This window comes from Dermochelys coriacea, chromosome 5 (genome assembly GCF_009764565.3).
Source record: "Dermochelys coriacea isolate rDerCor1 chromosome 5, rDerCor1.pri.v4, whole genome shotgun sequence".
NCBI lineage: Eukaryota > Metazoa > Chordata > Testudines > Dermochelyidae > Dermochelys > Dermochelys coriacea.
This window is the reverse complement of record NC_050072.1, coordinates 43,615,090-43,641,850: the sequence shown is the minus strand read 5'-3', so window position 1 is coordinate 43,641,850 and position 26,761 is coordinate 43,615,090. Positions and strand designations below refer to the sequence as shown.

At 39.9% G+C, this 26,761-nt stretch overlaps 1 protein-coding gene across 7 annotated transcripts in view; it reads right to left on the bottom strand.

The window, feature by feature from the left end:
• The window catches only part of MAST4 (microtubule associated serine/threonine kinase family member 4), a 467,048-nt gene that overhangs the window by 243,094 nt on the left and 197,193 nt on the right, over positions 1–26,761 (bottom strand). For 3 of the 7 annotated variants that reach the window (XM_038401943.2, XM_043514211.1, XM_038401942.2), the window contains exon 4: positions 9,484–9,558. The exons of the other annotated variants lie outside the window; for them this stretch is intronic. In XM_038401943.2, coding sequence (XP_038257871.1) covers positions 9,484–9,558 — 75 coding nt within the window. The remainder of the gene's footprint in view (positions 1–9,483; positions 9,559–26,761) is intronic. 7 annotated transcript variants of the gene reach the window in all.

Sequence of the window (26,761 nt, the reverse complement as noted above, 5' to 3'; positions counted from 1 at the left end):
TTAGAACGTAACAATGGCCATACTGGGTCCATCTATCCCAGTATCTGTCTTCCAACAATGGCCAAGGCCATTTGCTCCAGAGGGAATTAACAGAACCAGTAATCATCAAGTGATCCATCCCTGTCACCCATTCCCAGCTTCTGGCAAACAGAGGCTAGGGACACCATCCCTGCCTATCCGAGCTAACAGCCATTGATGGTCCTATCCTCCATGAATATATCTAGTTTTTTTTGAACCCTGTTATAGTCTTGGCCTTCACAACATCCTCTGGCAAGGAGTTCCACAGGTTGACTGTGCGTTGTGTAGGAAAAATACTTCGTGCTGCCTATTAATTTCATTTGGTGGCCCCTAGTTCTTGTGTTATGAGAAGGAGTAAATAACTCTTCCTTATTTACTTTCTCCACATCAGTCATGATTTTTTAGACCTCCATCATATTTCCCCCCTTAGTCATCTCTTTTCCAAGCTGAAAAGTCCCAGACTTATTTCTCTCTCCTCATAAGGCAGCTGTTTCATACCCCTAATCATTTTTGTTGCCCTTTTCTGAACCTTTTCTAGGTCCAATACATGTTTTTTGAGATAGGGTGACCACATCTGCACGCAGTATTCAAAATGTGGGTGTACCAAGTATTTATAAATAGGCAATATGATATTTTCTGTCTTCTTATCCATCTCTTTCTTAATGATTCCCAACATTCTGTTAGCTGTTTTTGACTCCAGCTGCACATGGAGTGGATGTTTTCAGAGAACTATCCACAATGACTCCAAGATCTCTTTCTTGAGTGGTCATAGCTAATTTAGACCCCATCATTTTATATATATAGTTCATACATATAAACTATGTATTGGATTATGTTTTCCAATGTGCATTACTTTGCATTTATCAACATTGAATTTCGCCTGCCATTTTATTGCCCTGTCAACCAGTTTTGAGAGTTCCTTTTGTAGCTCTTTGCAGTCTGCCTGGGACTTAACTATCTTGAGTAGCTTTGTATCATCTGCAAATTTTGCCACCTCACTGTTTACCCCTTTTTCAAGATCATTTATGAATATGTTGAATAGGACTGGTCCCATTACAGACCCTTGGCGGATACCACTATTTACACCGCTCTCCATTCTGAAAACTGACCATTTATTCCTACCCTTTGTTCCCCATCTTTTAACCAGTTATCAATCCATGAGAGAACCTTCTCTCTCATCCCATGACAGCTTACTTTGCTTAAGAGCCTTTGGTGATGGACGTTGTCAAAGGCTTTCTGAAAATCTAAATACACTATATCCACTGGATCCCCCTTTGTCCACATGCTTGTTGACCCCCTCAAAGAATTCTAGTAGATTGGTAAGACATGATTTTCCTTTACAAAAAACATGTTGACTCTTTTCCTATAGATTATGTTCATCTATGTGTCTGACAATTTTGTTCTTTACAACAGTTTCAACCACTTTGCCCGGTTTTGAAGTCAGGCTTACCGTAATTGCCGGGATCACCTCTGGAGCTCTTTTTAAAAATTGGCGTCACATTAGCTATCCTCCAGTCATTTAAAACAGCTTCTGTACCAAATGATAGGTTACAGACAACAGTGTTTCTTTTATTATTGAACAATACATGTCTAACATCTCAAAGTTATTAGCACTTATTCTTGGGATAGCTAGAAATGAAAACACACTCCTAAAATATTTTCACTAGCTTGAAAAGTAGAACATATGATTTGTGGATACTGTAGCTCCAGGGCTGATTTCATCAGCAGAGGAGTCTGTTTCCAATCATAGAAACCATTGAAAATCATAAAAGAGTTTCAGTGGATATTACTGCATCCTGTAACTAACTGTTACGGTATTCAATCTGGAATTAGGATTAAGAGGATTTTTAAAAAGTCAGTATCTTTGTTGCAATATTCTCTCCCTACATTCAGTTTGAAGATTGTGTTATTTAGCACACTGTACTATCAGTATTTTCTCCAGGCTAACAAAATTTCAGAGCAATCCTCAGGAACTTACTAATGCTCCCAATTTATACTGACAGCTCATCTGGAATAAACCTTTATTACCATTATGTATTGAAACACCTCAAGATTTTGAAACTAATCTTCTGAACACTTTCTCTTGTCCCTCTCCCCTCCCACCTCCTTACCCCACATGCTCCCACATCAAATTGATTTTTATTTGGATGGTTGCCTTTGCCAGCTTCACATATAACTATTTCATTGTGTCGTTTAGATTATTATTCCTACAGCATATTCTTCTTTACTATGGTTTATCTTTGTTCATTTCTTGCTCATATTTGCTATCTACTGAAAAATTTCAGTGAACAAAATCTCTGAGTACACTTCAAATAAGTTTGGCTTCTAATTTTAGGCACTGTGCAGTTATGTAATAAGCAAGTCTGGTGAAAACTGATCAAAATTACTTTAATTTTTTAAATTATATTAACAGTGTTTTAAAAAAAATTAAAACATTTCACTCAACATTTTTGTACCTGTAACACCAAACACATTATTTATTTTTATGCATGAAACTCTGCCTCTTAGGACCCTTTGTCCATGAAACTCCGCCTCTTAGGATATTTTGTGGTGTTATATGCAAAAAGTTCTAAAATGCTGTAATATCTAATGCACCAATTTTTATTAATACCATATATAAGAAACTTGTGCAACTCAATTCAACACATTTAAGTGTACATATAATTTATGTTTCAGTGATCTGAGTCACCAACTGCAGAAATCTTGATGATGCATGAATGACAAGCAGTGTAATACTTGTACTTAGTATCACTAAAACTATCTGCTACTGGATAGGAACTGTTGGAGTACTGAGCTAACATACCACAATAAGAGGCCCTTAGCTTTGTGTAATGAAATCTGAAAAAAATAACAGGAAAATAACAGGAATATGTACACAATGGACAGTTGCAAATAATTTTGAACTGAAAAAAAGAAATATGACAATAACTTGAGCCTGTAGGTACAAGGCAAAGGGAACAAAGGAGTTACCCAACGGTGACTACTATTGTTGTCATGGCTGCCATGGATCAGTTAAGTTCTAGGAAGAGGGAACAATCCTCATCTCCTCCTTAGTCTTCTCTTCTCCCCACTATCCATTGATAGCCTCACCTGATCATGCAGCTTTGCCTCCAATTCACTAATTACCCAAACTTTCCCTCTCTTTGGACGCTTTTTTTGGGTCTCTGATCTCCCTTCCTGAATGGTCCAATATAAATTCAAATATGGCTAACACTGCTTTCTCCCTAAATACTCTCTTCTTAGTCACATTGGCTTCTCTATTATGCTTTACAGATAGGGTTACTGGCTTAGTGGATGGGAAAAGCAGTAGACATGATTAAGTTTACGTTTTAGTCACAGGTATTTTTAGTAAAAGTCATGGACAGGTCACAAACAGTAAATAAAAATTTGCAGCCCATGACCTGTCCATGACTTGTCCCTCTTCTGAGGGGGGGCGGAGGCACCCATCTGCCACTCTGACATGGCATTCTGGGAGGTATGCCGCCTGCCAGGGGCCCATATCCAAGACATTACGGAGTGATTGCCGAGGATCATCCAGCCCTCTGACTACTACCCCATGCTACTCATCCATGTGGGTACTAACGATACTGTAAGGTATGACCCTCAGCAGATCAGAAGTGACTACAGGGCTCTGAGAGTAAGGGAGAAGGAGTTGGGAGGGCAGGTGGTGTTCTCTTCAATCCTTCCGGTCAAGGGTAGAAGCCCAGGGAGAGACAGATGCATCCTGCAGGTGAATGCCTGGCTGCGAGGATGGTGTCACCAGGTGGGCTTCAGCTTCTTTGACCACAGGATGCTGTTCCAGGAAGAAGGACTGCTAAGGAGAGATGGGGTCCAACTATCGAGGAAAGGGAAGAGCATATTTGGATACAGACTGGCTAACCTATTGAGGAGGGCTTTAAACTAGGTTCGAAGGGGGCAGGTGACCAAAGCCCACAGGTAAGTCAAAAACATGGAGACCTGGGAGAAGGGTTGAAATTTGGTGGGGGAGCATGGGCTGTTATAGCAGGGATATAGGAGAGACAAGACAGAACTGCAGAGGGAGGAGGGAAATCAAATTAATATCTTGGATGTCTGTATACTAATGCGAGAAGTATGGGGAATAAGCAGGAAGAACTCAAAATGTGGGTAAATAAACACAACTATGACATAGTTGGCATCACAGAACTTGGTGGGATAATAGGCATGACTGGAATATTGATATAGAAGGGTACAGCTTGCTCAGGAAGGACAGGCAAGGAAACAAGGGAGGAGGTGTTGCCTTGTATATTAAAAATGTATACACTTGGACTGAGGTTGAGATGGAAATAAGAGATAGACTTGTTGAAAGTCTCTGGGTAAGGATAAGAGGGGTAAAAAAACAAGGGTGATGTCACAATGAGTGTCTACTACAGACCACCTAACCAGGAAGAAGAGGTAGATGAGGCTTTTTTTAAACAATTAACAAAATCATCCAAAGCACAGGACTTGGTGGTGATGAGGGACTTCAACTACTCAGACATCTGTTGGGAAAATAACACAGCAGAGCATAGATTATCCAACAAGTTCTTGGAATGTATTGGAGACCATTTTTTATTTCAGAAGATAGAGAAAGCAACTAAGAGAAAGGCAGTTCCAGATTTGATATTGACAAATAGGGAGAAACTGGTTGAGAACATGAAAATGGAAAGCAGCTTGGGTGAAAGTGATCATGAAATGGTAGAGTCCATGATTCTAAGGAACAGTAGGAGAGAGAACAGCACAATAAAAACAATGGATTTCAAGAAGGCAGACTTTCACAAACTTAGGGAGTTGGTCGGTAAGATCCCACAGGAAGCAAACAGTTAGCAATTTTTCAAAGAGACATTAAAGGCACAAGAGCAAACAATCCTGCTATGTAGGAAAGATAAGAAGTATGGCAGGGGCCACCCTGGCTTAACCAGGAGATTTTCAATATTCTAAAAATCAAAAAAGAGTCATACAAAAAGTGGAAACTAGGTCAGATTACAAAGGATGAATATAAACAAACAACAAGAGTATGTAGGGACAAAATTAGAAAGGCCAAGGCACAAAACAAGATCAAACTAGGTAGACATATAAAGGACATTCTACAAATACATTAGAAGCAAGAGGATAACCAAGGACAGGGTAGGCCCGTTACTCAATGAGGGGGGAAAAACAAGAACAGAAAATGTGGAAATGACAGAGGTGCTTAATGACTTCTTTGTTTCGGTTTTCACCAAGAAGGTTGGTGGTGATTGGACATCTAACATAATGAATGCCAGTGAAAATGAGGTAGGATCAGAGGCTAAAATAGGGAAAGAACAAATTAGATGTCTTCAGGTCACCAGGGCATGATGAAATGCATCCTAGAATACTTAAGGAGCTGACTGAAAGGATATTTGAGCCATTAGTCATTATCTTTGAAAAGCCATGGAAGATGGGAGAGAAGATCAGAAAAGGGCAAATATTGTACCAATCTATAAAAAGGGAAATAAGGACAACCTGGGGAATTACAGACCAGCCATCTTAACTTCTGTACCCGGAAAGATAATGGAGCAAATAATTAAGCAATTAAGCAAACATCTAGAAGATAATAATGTGATGAGTAATAGCGTGGATTTGTCAAGAGCAAACTGTGTCAAACCAACCTTACAACTTTCTTTGACAGGGTAACAAGCCTTGTGGATAGGAAGGAAGTGGTAGACATGGTATATCTTGACTTTAGTAAAGCTTTCGATACTGTCTTGCATGACCGCCTCAAAAACGAACTAGGGAAATGCAACCTAGATAGAGTTATTATAAGGTGGGTACAAAACTGGTTGAAAACCCATTCCCAGAGAATAGTTATCAGTGATTCACAGTCATGCTGGAAGGGCATAATGAATAGGGTGCTGCAGGGATCAGTTCTGGGCCAGGTTTTGTCAATACCTTCATCAATGATTTAGATAATGGCATAGAAAGTACACTTATAAAGTTTGCGGATGATACCAGGGAGGGGTCTCAAGTGCTGCAGAGGATAGGATGGAGAAAGAATCAGTTGCACACAGACAAAATGGAAATGACTGCCTAAGAAGGAGTACTGCAGAAAGAGATCTGGGGGTCGTAGTGGACTACAAGCTAAATATGAATCAATAGTGTAACACTGTTGCGCAAAAAAAAAAAGAAAAAAAAAAGCAAACAAAATTCTGGGATGTATTAGCAGGAGTGTTGTAACCAAGACACGAGAAGTAATTCTTCTGCTTTACTCCACACTTATTAGGCTTCAACTGGAGTATTGTGTCCAGTTCTGGGCGCCACATTTCAGGAAAGATATGGATAAATTGGAGGAAGTCCAGAAAAGAGCAACAAAAATGATTAAAGGTCTAGAAAACATGACCTATGAGGGAAGACTGAAACAACTGGGTTTGTTTAGTCTTGAAAAGAGAAGACTGAGAGGGGACATTATAACCATTTTCAAGTACATAAAAAGTTGTTACAAGAAGGAGGGAGAAGAATTGTTCTTCTTAACCTCTGAAGATAAGACAAGAAGCAATGCTTAAATTGCAGCAAGGGAGGGTTACACTGGACATTAGGAAAAGCTTCCTAACTGTCAGGTTGGTTAAGCACTGGAATAAATTGCTTAGGGAGGTTGTAGAATCTCCATCATTGGAGATTTTTAAAAGCAGGTTAGACAAACACCTATCAGGAATCGTCTAGATAATACTTTGTCCTGCCATGGGTGCAGGGGACTGGACTAGATGACCTCTCGAGGTCCCTTCCAGTCCTATAATTCTACATACTCCTGACTAAATCTTGGATGCTCTGGGGAAGGGGGCAGCCCAGGGGCACCATGGGTGCTCTGGTAGCGGTGGGGTGGCCCAGGGACACTGCAGGTGCTCAGGGGAAGGGGGAGGGTTTGACATTGTCCCATATGACATTCTCATATGCAAACAACAACAATGTGGTTTAAATAAAATTACTTTACGTTGGGCACAAAGTTGGTTGAAAGACTGTACTCAAAAAGAAGTTATCAAAACAGTAGAGGGGAATATATCGTGGAATCACACAGGAGATTGTCCTGGGTCTAGTACCATTCATTATTTTCATTAACAACAAAAAAAAGTGGAGAGTGTGCTTATAAAATTTGCTGATGACACCAACCTGGGAGCACATTAAGAGAAGTGTCTGATGTAAGACATAGAAAGTAACTGTCCTGCTCTACTCAGCATTGGTGACGCCTCAGCTGGAGTATTTTGTGAAGTTCTGGGCACATGTAAGAAAGATGTGGACAAACTGGAGAGTGTGCATTAAAGAGAAACAAAAATGATAAAACATTTAAAAAACCTGACCTATGGGGAAAGGTTAAAAAAATGGGCTTGTTTAGTCTTGATAAAGGAAGACCAAAGGGGGGGGACCTGATAAAAGTATTTTAATGCGTTAAGGGCTAGGTTAAAGTGATCAATTGTTCTCTATGGCCACTGAGGGTAGGGCAAATAGTAATGATCTTAATCTGCAGCCAGAGAGATTTAGATTAGGTACTAGGATAATTTTTTTAACTATATGGGTAATTATACACTGGAATAGGTTTCCAAGGGAGGGTGTGGAATCCCTGTCCCTGGAGGTTTTTAAGAACAGTTTAGACAAATACCTGTCACAGATGGTTTAGATACACTTGCTTCAGTGCAGGGGGCTGGATTAGATGACCTCTTGAGGTCCCTTCCAGCCCTACATTTCAATGATTGACATTTCTCCAATTCACAGCCGTGGTATAATCAACTCTTCTCCCCTCTCAGAAAGTTCTTTTCAAGTTATAGCGCTTCTTCCTCTAATACTCCAAAATCCACTCATTCCTTTTGTCTACATTACCATAACCCTTGGTCAACTCCAGGCAAATCCTCTGACTTCTACTTTATTTCACCTTTAATTCATCTACAGTGCTTCCATAAAAATCATTTACCTGGCCCAAGGCTCTGACTATGTCTAGCAACTCTTCAAATCCATTAACTGGGTTTCTTGTAACTTTATCAGTACTAAACTCTTAGACTTTGTCCTCACCATCAATGTACTGTTCTGCTTACATTAATTATTGTTGTCCCCTTAACAAGGTCCAACTTTCCTGAGTAACTCCCCCTCTGGGTTCACCTCCAAGCCTCCTTCCATGCTGTGCTCTGCAGCATAATGCGACTAATCTCTCCTCCTTACAGTCCTTCCTGAAAACACAAGAATGTCTGTTAACCCTATTTCTTCCACCTCCATCCTGTCTTAACCTGTAAAACAAGAATTCACATAATGGTTTTGGTACTAACATGACAGGAACCTACTGTTAACATTCAGTTTCATTATTTCCCTAACACTCTGCCCTTTTCTGTATGACCTATTTAGTTCTGCATACAGGGATTTATCTTCCTCTCTGTGAGGATCCAGCATGTTTGGCTCTATACAAAAATAACTAGGTAACAAAATAAGAAATGGCTTGGATCCTAGTTAACAAGTGACAGCCTCTCTCCCAATAACCTGTTATAACTGTTGAGGTTAGTTGTGGTACTCAGGATAGCAGTCCCTAACTTTAGGTGCCTGGGACTGGCTGACCACTTCTCTTAGTGGATAGCCCATGACTCAAATTCAGTTCTCCCACTGGTTCACCAGAATCTGAGACTGTTGAGCTTTAGAGTACCAGGGAAGCCTTATGTCCTCTTTCTCAAATGTACAGTAATCTTGTGGGAAAAGGGGGAAACTAAGGGAATTGGGGCGGGGGAGTTCACTGTGACTTTATATTTGTTAGATTCTTGCAAAAAAGTACGAAAAATTGTTGCAGTATTATGCACATGATCTGAAATATGCAATGTGGTACTTTTAATTAATCTAGAAAATAAAACTAATATCCACAATAGCTATTGTTTCCCACATCATGCTGATTAGATTTCTTGAACCTTACCCAATTTTTATATACCTCTAACTGAAATGATCTTCTAGGAAAGGCAGAAGAAGTTTGTCAGTATAGCTGACATTGCTGTTGAATCTGCCAGCATAAATACGAATACCCAACAGCATCTTTAATTTTACACATTTGTATCAGGGCTTGCTCAAGAGACTAATCAATGTTATCCCAGGACACCTTTCCCAAATTGTTTGTGGCATTATTATAAGAAATATTCCATTTTAATATTGTGAGAGAGAAGAATTAATTGTATGTCACGTATTTGTGAATACACTTCAAAAATGTGAAAAAAACAGATTGAACAGAACACATAGCAAAAGCAACAAATATAATTATAATTTTCTATATACACACTGTACATCTAAATAACTCACCCACAACTCTTAAACAAGAGTTAAACAACAAATAATGAATATTTTCAATATGCAATTCATCTTTATGAAACAATGCTGATCGTATTACTCACAAGTGGGTAATAATTAAGTGTACATCAGATCTTCACTACAGCTGTCACATTCCACTGGTACAACATTCCATTTTTAAAACTGTCCTTCAATAAGTCCACTCACTTTTGTAGCTGCTGGTTCCACTAGTCTCTGATGGTGCCGTGTTGAGCTGAAATGGCTCTTCTGAGGCAGCCCTTCCTGACAGTGAATGGAAGATGGGAAGGGAAAAGAAGAGAGAAAAGGGAAGATGATAGATCATGGAGGGGATGGAATGAAGGATGGTCAGAGAAGGGAGAGGAAGAGTATTTAACTGAACTATCTAAGAGCTTTATTAAATATATTCCACAGTTTCACCATATGCGTATCAGAGAAAAATGAAGTTATTTTGTTTGTAACCTCATGAGGCTTCTATATATGTATTAATGAGAAAGCATGAATATAGATGACAAAGATATGTACACTGATATTACAAAAGCTTTGTCTTGCCATTACCATGTACTTAAACTAGCAAATGTATCATCAATTTTGAAAGTGCACAAAAAAAAAAAAAAACTTATTTAACCCAACTCAATCCATACTCTAGCTGAAAAATCTAAAATCCCCTAGGTAAAAAAAATACCTCTTTAGATTTATATCCCTCATACACACTTTTTAGAGCTCCGAAAGATGAATCAACTACATTATATTTTTCAGATTTATACTTAGCAGGTATGAGAGATTCATTCCTTCTTTTCAATGAATTGTTAAGGAATGGGTTGTAAAAGACAACTATTCTGGCTTATGGACCAGAATCTGAAGGAACACTCTGTTGGAAGAAATGCAGGTACATAGTCTGAAATACAGACATAAAAATTATCTAGGTCATTGGCTCACTTGCTTTGTAGACTGAGTCCGACAAACCCATCTGTTGGATTGTCAACAGCTGCTGCAGTTTTTACAAGAACAAGAGCTCTCTGGGGAGTGACTACTGTAACCTTTGGTACCCTATTCTTGACATTCCTCATGGTACCCCTTATGGACCATGGTAAATGTGGGGGTGACACCTCAAAGTGTTGCTTCAATCAAGGACTCCAGAATAGGCACCATTCTCCTCTAACCACTGCTCATGAGAGTTAAGATGGCTGCTTTCCTTTCAGGGACTTTACCTAAACATGAAAAAAGAAAAGGAGTACTTGTGGCACCTTAGAGACTAACAAATTTATTAGAGCATAAGCTTTCGTGAGCTGAAGTGAGCTGTAGCTCACGAAAGCTTATGCCCAACAAAGAAAACAACAGAACGCCACTAGCCATCACCTTCAGCCCCCAACTAAAACCCCTCCAACGCATCATCAAGGATCTACAACCTATCCTGAAGGACGAGCCATCGCTCTCTCAGATCTTGGGAGATAGACCAGTCCTTGCTTACAGACAGCCCCCCAATCTGAAGCAAATACTCACCAGCAACCACACACCACACAACAGAACCACTAACCCAGGAACCTATCCTTGCAACAAAGCCCGTTGCCAACTCTGTCCACATATCTATTCAGGGGATACCATCATAGGGCCTAATCACATCAGCCACACTATCAGAGGCTCCTTCACCTGCGCATCTACCAATGTGATATATGCCATCATGTGCCAGCAATGCCCCTCTGCCATGTACATTGGCCAAACTGGACAGTCTCTACGTAAAAGAATGAATGGACACAAATCAGACGTCAAGAATTATAACATTCAAAAACCAGTTGGAGAACACTTCAATCTCTCTGGTCACTCGATCACAGACCTAAGAGTGGCTATACTTCAACAAAAAAGCTTCAAAAACAGACTCCAACGAGAGACTGCTGAATTGGAATTAATTTGCAAACTGGATACAATTAACTTAGGCTTGAATAGAGACTGGGAATGGATGAGTCATTACACAAAGTAAAACTATTTCCCCATGGTATTTCTCCCTCCCACCCCACCCCCCACTGTTCCTCTGATATTCTTGTTAACTGCTGGAATTAGCCTACCTGCTTGTCACCATGAAAGGTTTTCCTCCTTCCCCCCCCTGCTGTTGGTGATGGCTTATCTTAAGTGATCACTCTCCTTACAGTGTGTATGATAAACCCATTGTTTCATGTTCTCTGTGTGTGTGTATATAAATCTCTACTCTGTTTTTTCCACCAAATGCATCCGATGAAGTGAGCTGTAGCTCACGAAAGCTTATGCTCTAATAAATTTGTTAGTCTCTAAGGTGCCACAAGTACTCCTTTTCTTTCTAATAAATTTGTTAGTCTCTAAGGTGCCACAAGTACTCCTTTTCTTTTTGCGAATACAGACTAACACGGCTGCTACTCTGATACCTAAACATGCTAAATCAAATTGTCCAAATAAGAAACAAGATTTATTTTGAGAGAGAGAGAGAGAAACCAGATTTAAAAAAAACAAAGAAGGTATGCATACCGTATAATCTGCATCTCTGCAAGAGATAAACTAAGCAAAAGCATCCTGTATTAGCTTCAATAAAGAAATAAAATGTTTTACATTTCTATTAAGCACATTCATCTTTGGCCTGTCAGCTTATCAGAGCCATATGACATCTTCTGTTCTCCCTCTTTCTCCTCTTTACCTAACTCACAACCCTGATACTCTCTTTTCAGGATTATTTGAGGTGTCTGGCTTACCATACCAAACCCACCCCAATGAAGTATTCTGCTGGGGGTTTCACACCATGAACGTTGTCTATATTCAAAATCCATTCAAGATTGCATTAGCAAATCTGAATGAACAATTTCAGTTCTCATTTATCTTCACTCTGACGCCCTATACACACACACCCTTTTGTTCTCTTAATTATCATGATATATCATTTTTATTTGTATGGGTATTTGCCTGAGTATGCTCAGTTTGCTTTTAAAGCTATGATTCCCCCAATTCATGCTCAATATTAATTCTACTTTATATCACATATGAATCAGATCAATTTAATCTGTCAAATATAAACAGGAAACTGCATATGAAAGAGGAATGTGGGACATGTTCTAAAAATAAACATTTTTCCTCTTCTAAAAGATGAGAAAGTGTTCCTGAAACTCTTCATGAAGTTACAAAATACCTCAATTTGACTACTAAAATACATCAGATTTTACTACCCATTAGAATATACTGTAAACTACACATCTAGTGGTTTAAAAATCTCCTAATTTGAAAGGAGTCAAAGTATTACTATGCTAATGATTTTCAATGCTGAATGAACTTAAATGCTAACTTCCGGGCAATACGTTTTTAATATCACAAGCTTTCCTCTCTAATATCAGAAAATCCTTTTCTAGATTACAACAGATTCCCATGCTTTGGGGTCAAAAAGGTTAGGAAAGCAGTTAGTGTTTTGGATATTAATAACAATGCACTCCCTTCATAAAATGTACTATAAATATTTTATTTAAACAAAAAAAGCTAGAAAAAAATTAAATTGAGATGAGCATTTCGTTATCTATTATCCAGGATGTGGAATTATAATAATTACCTTCTAGTTCTACCTAGAAACTGATTTTATATGCCACAGGTGAAGCTATGTCACCCTTTTCCTGGTCCCAACTAGATCTCAGACAACTACAAAGAGGTTGAGTCAGTAACAAAATGGAGGACTCCCAAGGAATATCTAATATCACATTCCGGGGTGCAATCCACACCAGATTGTGTTACCACCTGCCCTGCAACTTTGAGTGTCTTACAATGCTTTGCTGCTGTCACTCCCATATGGACTGCTCACAAACAGCCCTCCAGCATTCAGGTCACATCCTGAGTGTCTGTGTAGAGCTTCAGCCTGCCAGCCACACATCAGTCACACTCTGGCTTCCTCCATTACTATTGCAGGGTGACCCCACCACACTCCCAGTCCCAAATTTCCCCGGAACATGTGTTCTGAACGGTGCAGTCCTCTTGTGGGCAGTTCAGATATTTTAAGTCCATTGCCCTTATAAGGGGTCAACGTACAACAGTTTGTTACTTTAATTGGAGTTACCAAACAATTCAGTTTAAAGACAACCCTGGATTAGTTTTGATTAAAACATAAACCAAGTTTTATTTAGTTACAAGCAGATAGGTTTTAATTGACTACAAGTATAAGGCATTAAAGTTGGAAATGGTTACAAGAGAAATAAAGATAAAACACTTCATAGTAACTAAATTTAAACAAAACTAGACTTGGTTCAAGGTGAGCAACCTTTGATTAAAAATTTCACAACAGGACTGACCAAATTCTCAGTTCAGAATGCCTCCCAAAGTCCAAAGACTAGCTCCTTTGTCTTCCCAGGTAAAAGAGATGGAGAATATATGGGGTGGTTTTGCCCCTTCCTTTTATAGTCAAATCGCCCTCTGAAAGGCATTTTCCTGAGGGTTTCCCCTAGATAAAGTTCCTTCCAGATGTAAAGATGGAGACACGACATCTTGTGATGAAAGAGGTTCCACATTGTGGTTTGTTAAAATGCAAATTGATCTGTTCCTACCCCACTTCAGTGCCAAAAAATGGCCACTTGACCAGTGATTGCCAGTCAACTTTGATAAGATCTGGCTAGAGATGTCATCTTGTCCTTTGTCTTTGAAAAACTGGTATATCCACTCCCCAGACTAGTCTGGTAAACACATTTGAGTCATAACTTCCTCTTATGTTCATAACTTTACAAATAATGTTGCTACATACATGTCACCATGATATTATTGACCAGAAAGTTATTAGTTTTCAAATTATACCTCACAAGGTATGTGTTGTACAAAAGTTATTACAATAGTGTGTAGGGTGCGAATACAGAGTTGCGTTTGGTGACACCTCGGTATTGAGGGAAGCGGTGCTAATTCAGAAGGTGGCACTTTTCCCAACTTAGTCAGTATTGAACTACAGCCTCAGACTAGAGCCAGGGGTCATTTCTGCTGGAGATGAAGTCATCTGGATGAGATGTAAAACTTGGAAAGTAGAGCATTACAAACCTCATGGCACTCTTCAGAAAAGTAGGAGTGGTGTCCTGGCCAAATTCCAACCTAGGCAAGTATATTCTGGAGTATCTAATTTCTCCAAAGTTTTATTTGGATGTGGCATTCCTCTTCACCCCTCCTAAACACGTTGAATAGTAGTGCTCAGAACTAAGACAGCTGTTGCATGCCATCTCAGGAGTGGCTATATTCTGTAGTGGATAAAGTGATCCCTTACCTACCTCACACAGATACAGAATTGCTTAGCTAAACATATATAAAGTGCTTTGAAATCCTTGGATAAAAGCTTCTATAGATATGAAAATCATAAAACAGTAACTGACTTCTGCACTGAGGATCATAGTATTAAATACACACTTACAATGAAACTATAAATTAATTGAATTCTACGATGCTGTAGTTTATTTTTGGTCCTCTTACATGAAGGTGAAATTTGTTCTTAATATTAGCTAATCACCTATAGTCAGGGAGGAGGAGAAGTGGTTGTTACTATTAATGCTAAGATGTTACACTGAGTTCAAAATATAGAAGTTCACCATTTCCTCTGAAGTAATTTTTAAGGTAAATAAAAGTGTTTGAATTCTTTCTTTTTGGGTCACCTATTTTCTAATTGGATCAAATACATCCTTAACATAGGAAAAACACAAGATTAACAAACAGGTTTTTTGTTTGTTTGTTGGTGAGGTTTTTTGTCTTTTCCAGTTACAAGCAATAAAGAAAAAACTGCAGGGCAGTCTGATTTAGTACCCTTACGAATTTCATAAACTGCTGTAATGAAGTTTTAAAAAAAAATTCCAAAATCCTGTCTAAATCTAGGTCACCAGCTGAATTTGGCACCCTTTAGTTACCAGACATGAAAATCCTGATATCCAAAATAAAACTCAATAAATGTAACTTCCATGCTCTGTATAATTTTGACCTACTACAATGCATTTGTTTGGTGCTCACTTTTCCTATAGGTGCCAGTAGCAGGTAAAAGATCGCTCATTATTGCTCTGAAATGGTTTGTACAAAGTCAGGTTTCTGGGTAAACTACAGCATGAATACTATGAATATCTATGAATAATACCACCTCAGGGAAATAGATTCAGCAGCAGTTCTGCCACTATATATGGCATAATACTAGACTCCAGATTTGGTACATTATAAATTCACATTGCTTCCCATCACACTGGATCTTTAGTTTTCTATTTGGAAAGAATAACTCCTGCATGAACGCTGGCAGAGTGCACTCCTCATTCAGACCCTGGCTACATTTATAGGCTACTGGGTAATCAGCAGAGGGGATAAGGTTCTGGATTCCAGGTTCTGAAAAAGAGCCTATATGAAGGCCGCAAGGTCATTATATAAAATGCATTATAATGTATATTCTGAGCAATAAATAGCCATATTTTACACTTACCTAGAACAATGCATCTAAATATTTCAAAGAATTTTGCAAACCAATTTATTTTACATTGCGAGAGAGGTCAAAATTATTAGCGACAATTTACAGACCGGAAACATAAGCACAGATGTCTTGTCCAAGGTCACAGACATTATTTGTGACAAAACTGGGAACGCCACCCACGTAGAAGAAGAAAAGACAAGGATTACATACATAATTAAGAACATACAATTGCTTTTGTTGGAACTACACGTGTCTTCAGGGTTACCTTTTTATGACTTATTAACAAGGGAAGACTAGGACACACGAAGTGAAAGTTTTCAGGAGAAACTTGGAGTAGATGAAGTAGCCATAGTAGATCAGATCAAGACACAGGGTATGGGGAAGGACTGAAGAAAGTTCAAGACCAGATAAGAAAAAGAAATGTGGTTAGTTGTGCAGTTTGAAAAAAAGGGTATTGTCAAGATAGTCAACGTTAGGATCAGAGCAGGCAGCAGAAGCTAAAGTATTTTTAAGTTCCATTTAATGCTCTGCTTTCATTGTTCATCTTTAACATTTGAACTGCAAAGTTCATTCTCAAATGCACACATATTACATTTAGTGTTGTATAATTGTAGAATCATAGAAATAAATGGCTAGAAGGGAATTTGAGAGTTAACCTAGTCTATCCTCTGCACTGAGGCAGAACAAAGCATATGTAGACCATCCCCGACACATGATTCTAACCTGTTCTTAAAAACTTCCAAGACAGGCATTCCACAACCTCCCTTGATAATCTGTTCCAGTGCTTAATTATCCTTGTAGTTAAAGTTTTTTTCCCTAATATTTAACCTAATTCTCCCATGCCGCTGACTGAGCAGATTACTTTTTATCCTACCTTCAGTGAACATTCACATCACCTCCAGACACCAAGCTGGGACACAAGATCAAGTCTGACTCAGAAGCAAGAGGACTTCCTTCTAAAATATGCTACTTCCTAGAAACCCGATTGTTCTTTGGAAGTCTCTCTATCAGATTCTGAACAGAGCCAATTTTGTTTAGCTCTAGAGATCTACTGGGAACATTAGCCCAGGGTGATATATAGGATCGTAAGTCTATAAGGTGCCACAGGACTCTTTGCCGCTTTACAGATCCAGACTAACACGGCTACCCCTCTGATACATCACAGAATCATGTATATCACATTCACCCATAATAAACAGATACTGTCATGGAGAAGAAAGGTGGCAACCTTTATTAACTGGAAGTGACACTGAAGAATTGAAGAAAAGTAAATTAGCAAACAAATAAATATAGGATCTTTTCAGAAACATTTGAAAAAGCCCTTCCCAAAGAAATGCTATCCTGAGGACAAACCAGAAAAAGAACAAACAAATTCAGAACTTCTATTATAAAGCAGTGTCAACAGTACAGATTCCATACGTAAGATTAAGTATTTCAGTTACTAGACTACAACTAGTACTGGTCACAAATCGGTAAACAACAAACAAACAAAAGTCTGGCAAAAATGTTGCCATTCTAACTCTCATTCCTTCCATATCTCTACTCCTTTTCCAACCAGCTCTACTCACAGCTAACTATAATTTACGGAGTAGGGAATCAAAGCCCAAATGTAACAAAAAATTTATTTGTGTAGCCTATTTAGTGAATACATTTACAGAAATGAGGGCCAGCTCTTTAATAAGTCTCAGACAGAAAAACTGCAAAACACAATGAATTATATGTTTCAGAGTAGCAGCCGTGTTAGTCTGTATTCGCAAAAAGAAAAGCAGTACTTGTGGAACCTTAGAGACTAACAAATTTAAATTTGTTAGTCTAAGGTGCCACAAGTACTGCTTTTCTTTTAATGAATTATATAAATGCTTCTAAAGATGTCAAAAGAAAAACCTATTCTAATGTTATTTTACAGAGAACTACAAACGAAAGCAAATGCTGAATAGAATCCACATCTCCTCAAGGTCCTATTTTTATACTATTATTGTGAGACAAGTGCTTAAGTTGTACAACAAAGAAAGAACATGGTTTTTAAGACAGTTTCACAGTAAAGTCAGATAACTTACTTTAGTTTAAAGAATGTTTTGCCTATTTAAACTTTCTGTACAATTTCCTGAATAGTTTTCACAAGTTTATGTTGCAATGCCTGTGTTCTATGAATTGTGCTGTGGTAAATCCAGTGCTGTTTTTCAAAATAATTTTTGTTCCCACAACTGAACCAATATGATCAAATGGCTGTTTGACAACATTTGTGAATATCCATTGATTCAGACTAATTCTGTGCCCAGTAAAATTTGTTTAAAAGTTCACAGGAAAGACAGACTTATGGATTGAATTACTTTTAGATTCTGAAGCACAATACAGTTATATCTATTACAATAGAGTTTTACATGAAAGTTCTAGGTTAAACATCTCCATTTAAGCTAGACAAGGTGGGTAAGGTAATATATTTTATTGCACCAACTTCCATTGGTGACAGACATATTCATAATTAAGCTGAACACTCATAATTACTTCATATTACGGACTATCTGAATTTAAAAATTTAGGAGAAAACTATTTTGAAAGGGGGGGAGAATCAAGAAAAATCAGGAAAATTCAGAAAACCAAATTTTTTTTTTTTTTTTTTTTACATTTTTAAGAAGCTATAAATCAATACCAGAGCTAATTCGCACAGTCAAGTTTTATCCCTAAGTAAATTAGTACAGACACGTAAATAAACTGGCAGACGTGATATATCTTGACATTAGTAAGGCTTTTGATATTGTCTCACATGACCTTCTCATAAACAAACTATGGAAATGCAACCTAGATGGAGTTACTATAAGGTGTGCACATAACTCGTTCCCAGAGAGCAATTATCAGTGGTTCACAGTCATGCTGGAAGGGAATAATGAGTGGGTTTGGTTCTGTTCTGGGTTTGGTTCTGTTTAATATCTTCATCAATGATTTAGATAATGGCATAAAGAGTACATTTATAAAGTTTGTGGAGGATACCAAGCAAGGAGGGGTTACAATTGCTTCGGAGGATAAAGTTACAATTCAAAATGATCTGGACAAACTGGAGAAATGGTCAGAAGTAAATAGGATGAAATTCAATAAGGACACATACAAAGTACTTCATTTACGAAGGAACAATCAGTTTCACACATACAAAATGGGAAATGACTGCCGAGGAAGGAGTACTTCGGAAATGGATCTGGGGGGTCACAGTGGACCACAAGTTAAATACGAGTCAACAGTGTAACACTGTTGTAAAAAAGGAGAACATCATTCTGGGATGTATTAGCAGGAGTGTTGTAACCAAGACACGAGAAGTAATTCTTCTGCTCTACTCCACATTGATTAGGCCTCAACTGGAATATTGTGTCCAGTTCTGGGCGCCACATTTCAGGAAAGATGTGGATAAATTGGAGAAAGTCCAGAGAAGAGAAACAAAAATGATCAAAGGTCTAGAAAACATGACATAGGAGGGAAGGTTGAAATAAACTGGGTTTGTTTAGTCTGGAAAAGAGAAGTCTGAGAGGGCACATGATAATTTTCAAGTACATAAAAGTTTGTTACAAAGAGGAGGGAGAAAAAATGCTCTTGTTAACTTCTGAGGATTAAATTGCAGCAAGGGAGGCTTAGGTTGGACATTAAGAAAAGCTTCCTTTCAGGGTGGTTAAGCACTAGAATAAATTGCCTAGGGAGGTTGTGGAATCTCCATCATTGGAGATTTTTAAAAGCAAGTTAGACAAACACCTGTCACAGATGGTCTAGATAATACTTAGCCCTGCCATGAGTGAAGGGGACTGGACTAGATGACCTCTCAAGGTCCCTTCCAGGCCTATGATTCTCTGAAACCCATCTAAACTGAGAGTTGGAATGAAAATGATGACAGAACAGCTATAGCTAAACACCAGTGTCATTGTAACAAAATATGCCAACTGTTGGATATTTTATCTGATAAAAGGTTACACTCTAGGAAAAAACTTAAATTCCCTAAATGATTAATCCCCTGTTTATTCCACACAAGGTTCCTTGGCAAACCCTATACTACAAATGGATTATTTGCTACATTCTAAAGTCTAAAACCAGGCAGTGTTATTTTTTGCCTGACAAATCTTTTATCCTGATTCTATTATAAACATGACTGCCATTTGAAACTGTTTTCTCATGTTGTCAATACATTTCCACACTGATTGTCTAAATACCTTGTGGAATACAAAGGAGGTGGGGCAGGGGGAGTAAGTACAGGACAGTGGGTAAGAAGAGTACAAATACACAAAAAATGAAAAACTGAAATCTGAATAAATTAAAAATAAAAAGACATCTTCCACAGTAAAAGTGAAGATACTCTCACCTACCGAGAATGTGCTAATCTTAGTCAGATCGGTCTCCAAATCCTTAAACCTGAAATAAAACCTGTAGCTTTGAACAATGTTTCTCTCAATTTTAGCAACGTTATATACTTTAGATTCCATCTATTCTAACAATACAACACAACCCCACTAACATAGTCTACACCTGTAACACACTATAGTCAGTATTAATTAATGTGAATGACACTATAAGAGAAGGAGTACTTGTGGCACCATTTGTTAGTCTCTAAGGTGCCACAAGTACTCCTTTTCTTTTTGCGAATACAGACTAACACGGCTGCTACTCTGAAACCTGTCACTATAAGAGAAGTTTCTCTGTACCTGGAGAGGGCATGCCTAGAGAGAGACCACTTCCTACACAACAGGAGCAGTGGTAGGGACTTTTAATTCTCTGCAATTGTAAAAAAAGGATACTGGAAATAGCCTACCTTGCTTGTCACCATTAAAGGTCCCCCCCGCCCCGCTGCTGGTGATGGCTCATCTTAAGTGATCACTCTCCTTACAGTGTGTATGATAAAACCCATTGTTTCATGTTCTGTGTGTTTATATAAATCTCCCCTCTGTATTTTCCATCAAATGCATCCGATGAAGTGAGCTGTAGCTCACGAAAGCTTACGCCCAAATACATTTGTTAGTCTCTAAGATGCCACAAGTACTCCTTTTCTTTTTGCGAATACAGACTAACACGGCTGCTACTCTGAAACCTGTCAAAATCATCACTGATATATTTTGCTGATGGCACACAACTTGGGGGAATGGTAAATAATGAAGAGGACAGGTCATTGATTCAGAATGATCTGAATTGCTTGGTAAACTGGCACAAGCAAACAATATGCATTTTAATATGGTTAAATATAAATCTATGCATCTCGGAATAAATAATGTAGGACATATTTACGGAATGGGGTATTCTATCCTGGGAAGCAGTGACTTTGAAAAAGATTTGGGGGTCGTGGTGGATAATCAGCTGAACACGAGCGCGACGTTTGAGTAGGAGTAGAAAGCTTATTTTACATCTGCATTTGACACTTGTGTGACCACTGTTAGACTACTGTATCCAGTTCTGGTGCTCACAATTCAAGAGGATTGTTGATAAATTGGAGAGGGTTCAAAGAAGAGCCACAAGAATGATAAAAAGGATTAGAAAACATCAGGAGCTCAACCTATATAGTTTAGAGAGAAAGTTACGGAGCTGGCTTTCTTTTCTACTTATGCTTCAACAGATTTGTAAACTAAATTCCAGATACAGGATGAATCAGTTAGATCTGTGCAAGCCCACTAAATGCACTTAAAGGGTACCACACTGGGTTCTAAATGAGGACAGCAGAATTACACAAGTGTATGTCACTCACTGCACAGTGTGCATTACAGGTCCCCTTTTACACCCAATCCCAAGTGAGAGTCTGTCATAGCCCTTAGATACAGAGTCTGCTCATTTAGTTAAGCAACTCCCGATTAGCTCTTCAGTTCATTCTCCAGTGTGGTAGTTAGAAAAAATTGTGAAGGGAACACATTTGATATGGAAGTCATAGACAAACAACCTGAACATCATTTTAGTAACATCATTTATACAGGGACAAAATTCAGTTCCCAAGAGACACAAAAATAGAGGACTCAAATTCTGTCCATCCATCTCCCCCGATTCCCTCCCCAAGTTCAAGTTTAAGAAAGTCTGTCACAAGTTAATATGGTGGGCATGCTATACTTGTGTTTTACTGAAGAGAAATAAGTAGACAACAGTTTTCAACCTTATAGCCTGTTATTCTTTACTTATTCATATGAAAAAAATAGAGCTGCTCAAAGAAACATTAATGAAACCATATTCAGTCAGAATATGCAGTTCCACTGAAATCAAAAAGCTTCACGAAATCAAGTCTTCATTTTGCAAGAAAACTGAGAAAGACAATAATATCAACATATCCAACAATATCAAAATATCCCATTTTGACATTTTTTGGAAGGAAATGTTTTATTTGTTTTTAAATTACTTCATTTTTCATTTTTTTTTATTATATATTGTAACAAATATAAACCAAAAAGTTGAAATAAAAATGAAATGTTTTGATTGACCCCCAAAAAATTTTAGCAGGGTGATCTTCCTTCAGAGAATTCCAAGATGTTTCGTTTTTGCTTTGATTTGGAAAGACGACAAATTTTGAAATCTTTCATAAAATGGACCTTCTGTCTTCCGCACAGCTCTACTAAAACAAGACCAACAGTGTCTCAGTGACATCATGAATGTATAGCTGTGCAAACATGTGAAAACCCAACAGAAAAAGTATAACCACAAAGGGGGAAAAAAGGCAAATAAAACAAGAAAACAGCCTGGAAGGTAAAAGTATAATTTTAAAATATATTATTCTTGCTGTGACTATTTGAGATCTCTCCTTGCAGCCTCCTATTACCTTGCCTAGCTGGGGCACATACACTGAGCCTGCTCTACAGTATGCGGTTATTTTGGAATTGGCTGAGTTAATTCGAAATAAAACTGATTCCATCCATACGACCAAACCGTTTTTTTCAATTTAAAGGGCTCTTTAATCCGGTTTCTGTACTCCACCTTGGCAAATGGAGTAGCGCTAAAATCGAGAGTTTTGGATTTGGCAGTTTTGGATTACAGGTACTGTGGACGCAATTCAACGTTATTGGCCTCCGGGAGCTATCCTAGAATGCTCCCTTGTGACCACTCTGGACAACGCTGTCAACTCCGATGCATTAGCCAGGTAGGCAGTAAAAGTCCTGGGAACTTTTGAATTTCATTTCCTGTTTGGTCACCGTGGCAACCTCATCAGCACAGGTGACCATCAGCACAGTCCACCATCACAGATGACCATGCAGAGTCCACCAACACAAGAGACCACACAGTCCCAGATTCACAGAGGAGCTCCAGCATGGTCTGAACGGGAGGTACTGGATCTCATCGCATGTGGGGAGATGAATCTGTTACTACGTTCCAAAAAAAAAAAAAAAACAAACGCAAATACGTACGCTAAGGTCTCCAGGGCCATGAAGTAAAGAGGCTACTCCATGGACATAGAGCAGTGTCGTACAAAGATCAAGGAGCTCAGGCAAGCGTACCAAAAAGCCAGGGAGGTGAATGGATGCTCTGGGTCACTGCCCCATACAGGCCACTTCTACCGTGAGCTGCATGCAATTATGGGGGGTGACGACACCACTACCCCATCACTGTCCGTGGACACCTGCAAGGGGGGGAGTTGCATGGAGAGAGGAGAATGAGTTATTAGAGAATGAAGAGGACGAGGAGGAGGACAGTGCATAGGCAGCAAGTGTGGAATCTGTTTTCCCTCATAGTCAGGAACTTTTCTTAACGCTGGAGCCAACAGCCTTCCCCCACTCCCCAGGCAGGCTCCCGAACCATGGCCCTGGAGAAGGTACTTCTGGTGAATGAGAGCCTGATCGGAGCCATGTGGTGGGGGTGGGGAGAAACCCAGCCGCACTGGGCTGTTCGCATTTAGTTTAAAGGGCTCATCCCTGCTCAGAGCCTCATCGGAGCCACTCAGTGGGTGCAGGGGGGCGGGAGTTTTGTGAAGCGATCATCCCAGAGAGCTCGCAGGCCCTCCTTTTATATGGCAAACCCACCAGGCATTGATTGCTATGGGAAAGGGGGCCCAGCAGTTTGAAAGCATTGAAAAGAATGCAGAAGCAGCAGAATGCCCCTAGGGCTTACAATGACTTCCTGCAAGTTGAATTCTGTTGCCCGGCCGCACGTGATGGCTTACTCACACCAACGTGGCAGGCACTTCAGTATAAGATGCAAAATGCGACCTTGAACAGAAAGAACATGTGCTGTGTACTATGAATTGACTGTTTCATTGAGAAAGAGTGTCCCCTTTGTTCTCTAAAATGTATCTTTTAAAATACTACCCTCCCTTTTCCTCCTCCCGAAGGCTGGTCCAGATTAGAAAGCGGAAAAAATGAACTCGGGACAACATGTTCACTGAGCTCATGAAGTCCTCCAGCAATGATAGGGCCCAGCTGAATGCATGCTGCCAAACAATTGCAGAGTCCCGTAAAGCGTTCAATGAACACGAAGAGAGGAGGGACACACGCAATGAGAGCAGGCAGGATGCTATGCTCAAGCTCATGGGGGAGCAAACTAACATGCTCCGCTGTATGGTGGATCTAATGCGGGAAAGCCAGCAAGACCACAGACCACCGCTGCAACCCCTGTATAACTGCTCTCCCTCCTCCCCAAGTTCCATAGTCTCCTCACCCAGACGCCCAAGAACACGGCGGGGAGGGAGGGAGGAGGCTACAGGGACCCACACACTCAACCCCAGATGTTTGCACAAGCAGCAGAAAGCTGGCATATTCTAAATTTTGATTTGGTTTCTGGACTTGTCCTTCCCTCCTCCTCCACGCCCCTAACCGAATCCCCCTCCTCCCCCGGTCTACCTTCTCATTTCTTTCAATGTGTCATGCAACAAACAATAAAGAATGTTTTTTAAACAATTGCGACTATTTCCTTTCACATATATAGGGGGTGGGTAACTACAAGAGAAACAAACCCTGGCCAGTCATGAAACTGGCTTTCAAAGCTTCTCTGATGCGCAGCGCGCCCTGCTGTGCTCTTCTAATCGCCCTGTTGTCTGGCTATGCGAAACTGGCCACCAGACAAGTTGCCTCAACCTCCCACCCCGCCATAAACATCTCCCCCGTACTCGCACAGATATTGCGGAGCACACAACAAGCAGCAATTACAATTGGAATATTGGTTGTGCTGAGATCTGAGTCAGTAAACTGTGCCAACGTGCTTTCAAACATCCAAAAGCACATTCTACCACCATTCTGCACTTGCTCAGCCTATAGTTGAACTGCACCTTACAACTGTCCAGGGTGCCTGTGTATGGCTTCATGAGCCATGGCATGAAGGGGTAGGCTGGGTCCCCGAGGATAGCTATAGGCATTTCAACATCCCCAACAGTAATTTTCTGGTCTGGGAAGCAAGTTCCTTCCTGCAGCTGTTCAAACAGACCAGAGTTCCTGAAGATGAGAGTGTCATGAACTTTTCCCGGCCATCTCACATTGATCTCGGTGAAACGTCCCATGTGATCCACCAGTGCTTGCAGCACCATGGAAAAGTACCCCTTGTGGTTTACGTACTGGCTGCGCCGGTGTGCCGGGGCCAAGATATGGATATGCGTTTCATCTATCGCCCCGTCACAGTTAGGGAACCCTAGTGCATTAAAGCCATCCACAATGGTCTGCACATTTCCCATAGTCACTACCCTTGATAGCAGGCTGGTCAATGATTGCATTGGCTTCTTGCAGCACAGGAGCCCCCACAGTAGATTTGCCCACTCCAAATTGATTTCTGACTGACCGGTAGCTGTCGGGCATTGCAAGCTTCCACAGGGCTATTGCCACTCGCTTCTCAACTGTCAGGCCTGCTCTCATTTTGGTGTCTTTACATTTCAGGGCAGGGGACAGCAAGTCACAAAGTTCCATGAAAGTGGCCCTACACATATGAAAGTTTTGCAGCCACTGGGAATCATCCCATACCTGCAACACTATGTGGTCCCAACAGTCTGTGCTTGTTTCCCAGGCCCAGAATCGGCATTCCACGGCATGAACCTGGCCCAAACTCCACCATGATCTCCCAGTCGCCACATGCCGTGCTTCTAGGAATGCCTTTGTCCATGTCCTCATCAGTATCGTAATCGTGCTGTCATCACTTCCTCGCCCAGTTTTGCAGTACTGTATGTACTGCTGGATAATGCATGAGGTATTTACAACGGTAAACACTGCAGCACAGATCTGAGTGGGCTTCATGTTTGCTGTGCTATGGCACCTGCATGGGTAATCCTGGAAAAAAGGCACAAAACATAGGAGAGCAGAGTGGCAGTGGAAGAGGTGCTGTTTGGTTCACGATAGCCAAAAAAAGGCGGGAAATGGTTATCTTCTGTAGCTTTCAAGGAGGCGGAAGCCCAGGGCAGACAACATGGAGACTCAGTAGCTTGGCAAGAGCGGGAGAGCAGAGTTGGCGGCAGAAGCTGTGCTGCTCGGTTCACGATGGCTGAGCAGAGTTGGCAGTGGAAGCGGTCAACAAGGAAGAGAAAGAGAAAGAGTAGATATTATAGAGATTACATAGGAAGACAAGAGGAAATGATGAAGTGGATTCATAGTAGCAGGAGAGCAGCAGTGCACCGTACTGCACCGTCTGCTGAAAGCAGTATGGCGTCTGCACACCAAAGGCACAAAACAATTGTCTGCCGTACCTTTCACGGAGGAAGGAGCGACTGACGACACACTCAAACACCCACAAGAATGTTTTTGCCCCATCATGCACTGGGAGCTTATCCCAGAATTCCAATGGGTGGCAGAGACTGCGGGAACTGTGGGATAGCTACCCACAGTGCACCGCTCTGACATTCAGTGCTAGCCTTGGTACTGTGGATTCCTCCAAATAGAATAATTTCGAAATAATTTCATACTGTAGACATACCCTGAGAAAGCTTTCCACCATGGGGTACAGGAACAGTGAAAGTTCTAAGATGTAGCATTGCAAGTTGCAACAGTTTGCTTGTGGATACGCTGCTCACTCATTTCCAACACACTTCCACAATTTTAAAGCATTAGAGTGATATGACTTAATACATTTGAAACATCATCAAAATTATGACTGTTACTTCATCTATTAATTAATCTCAATATACTGAAAAAAGGAGTAATATTTCTG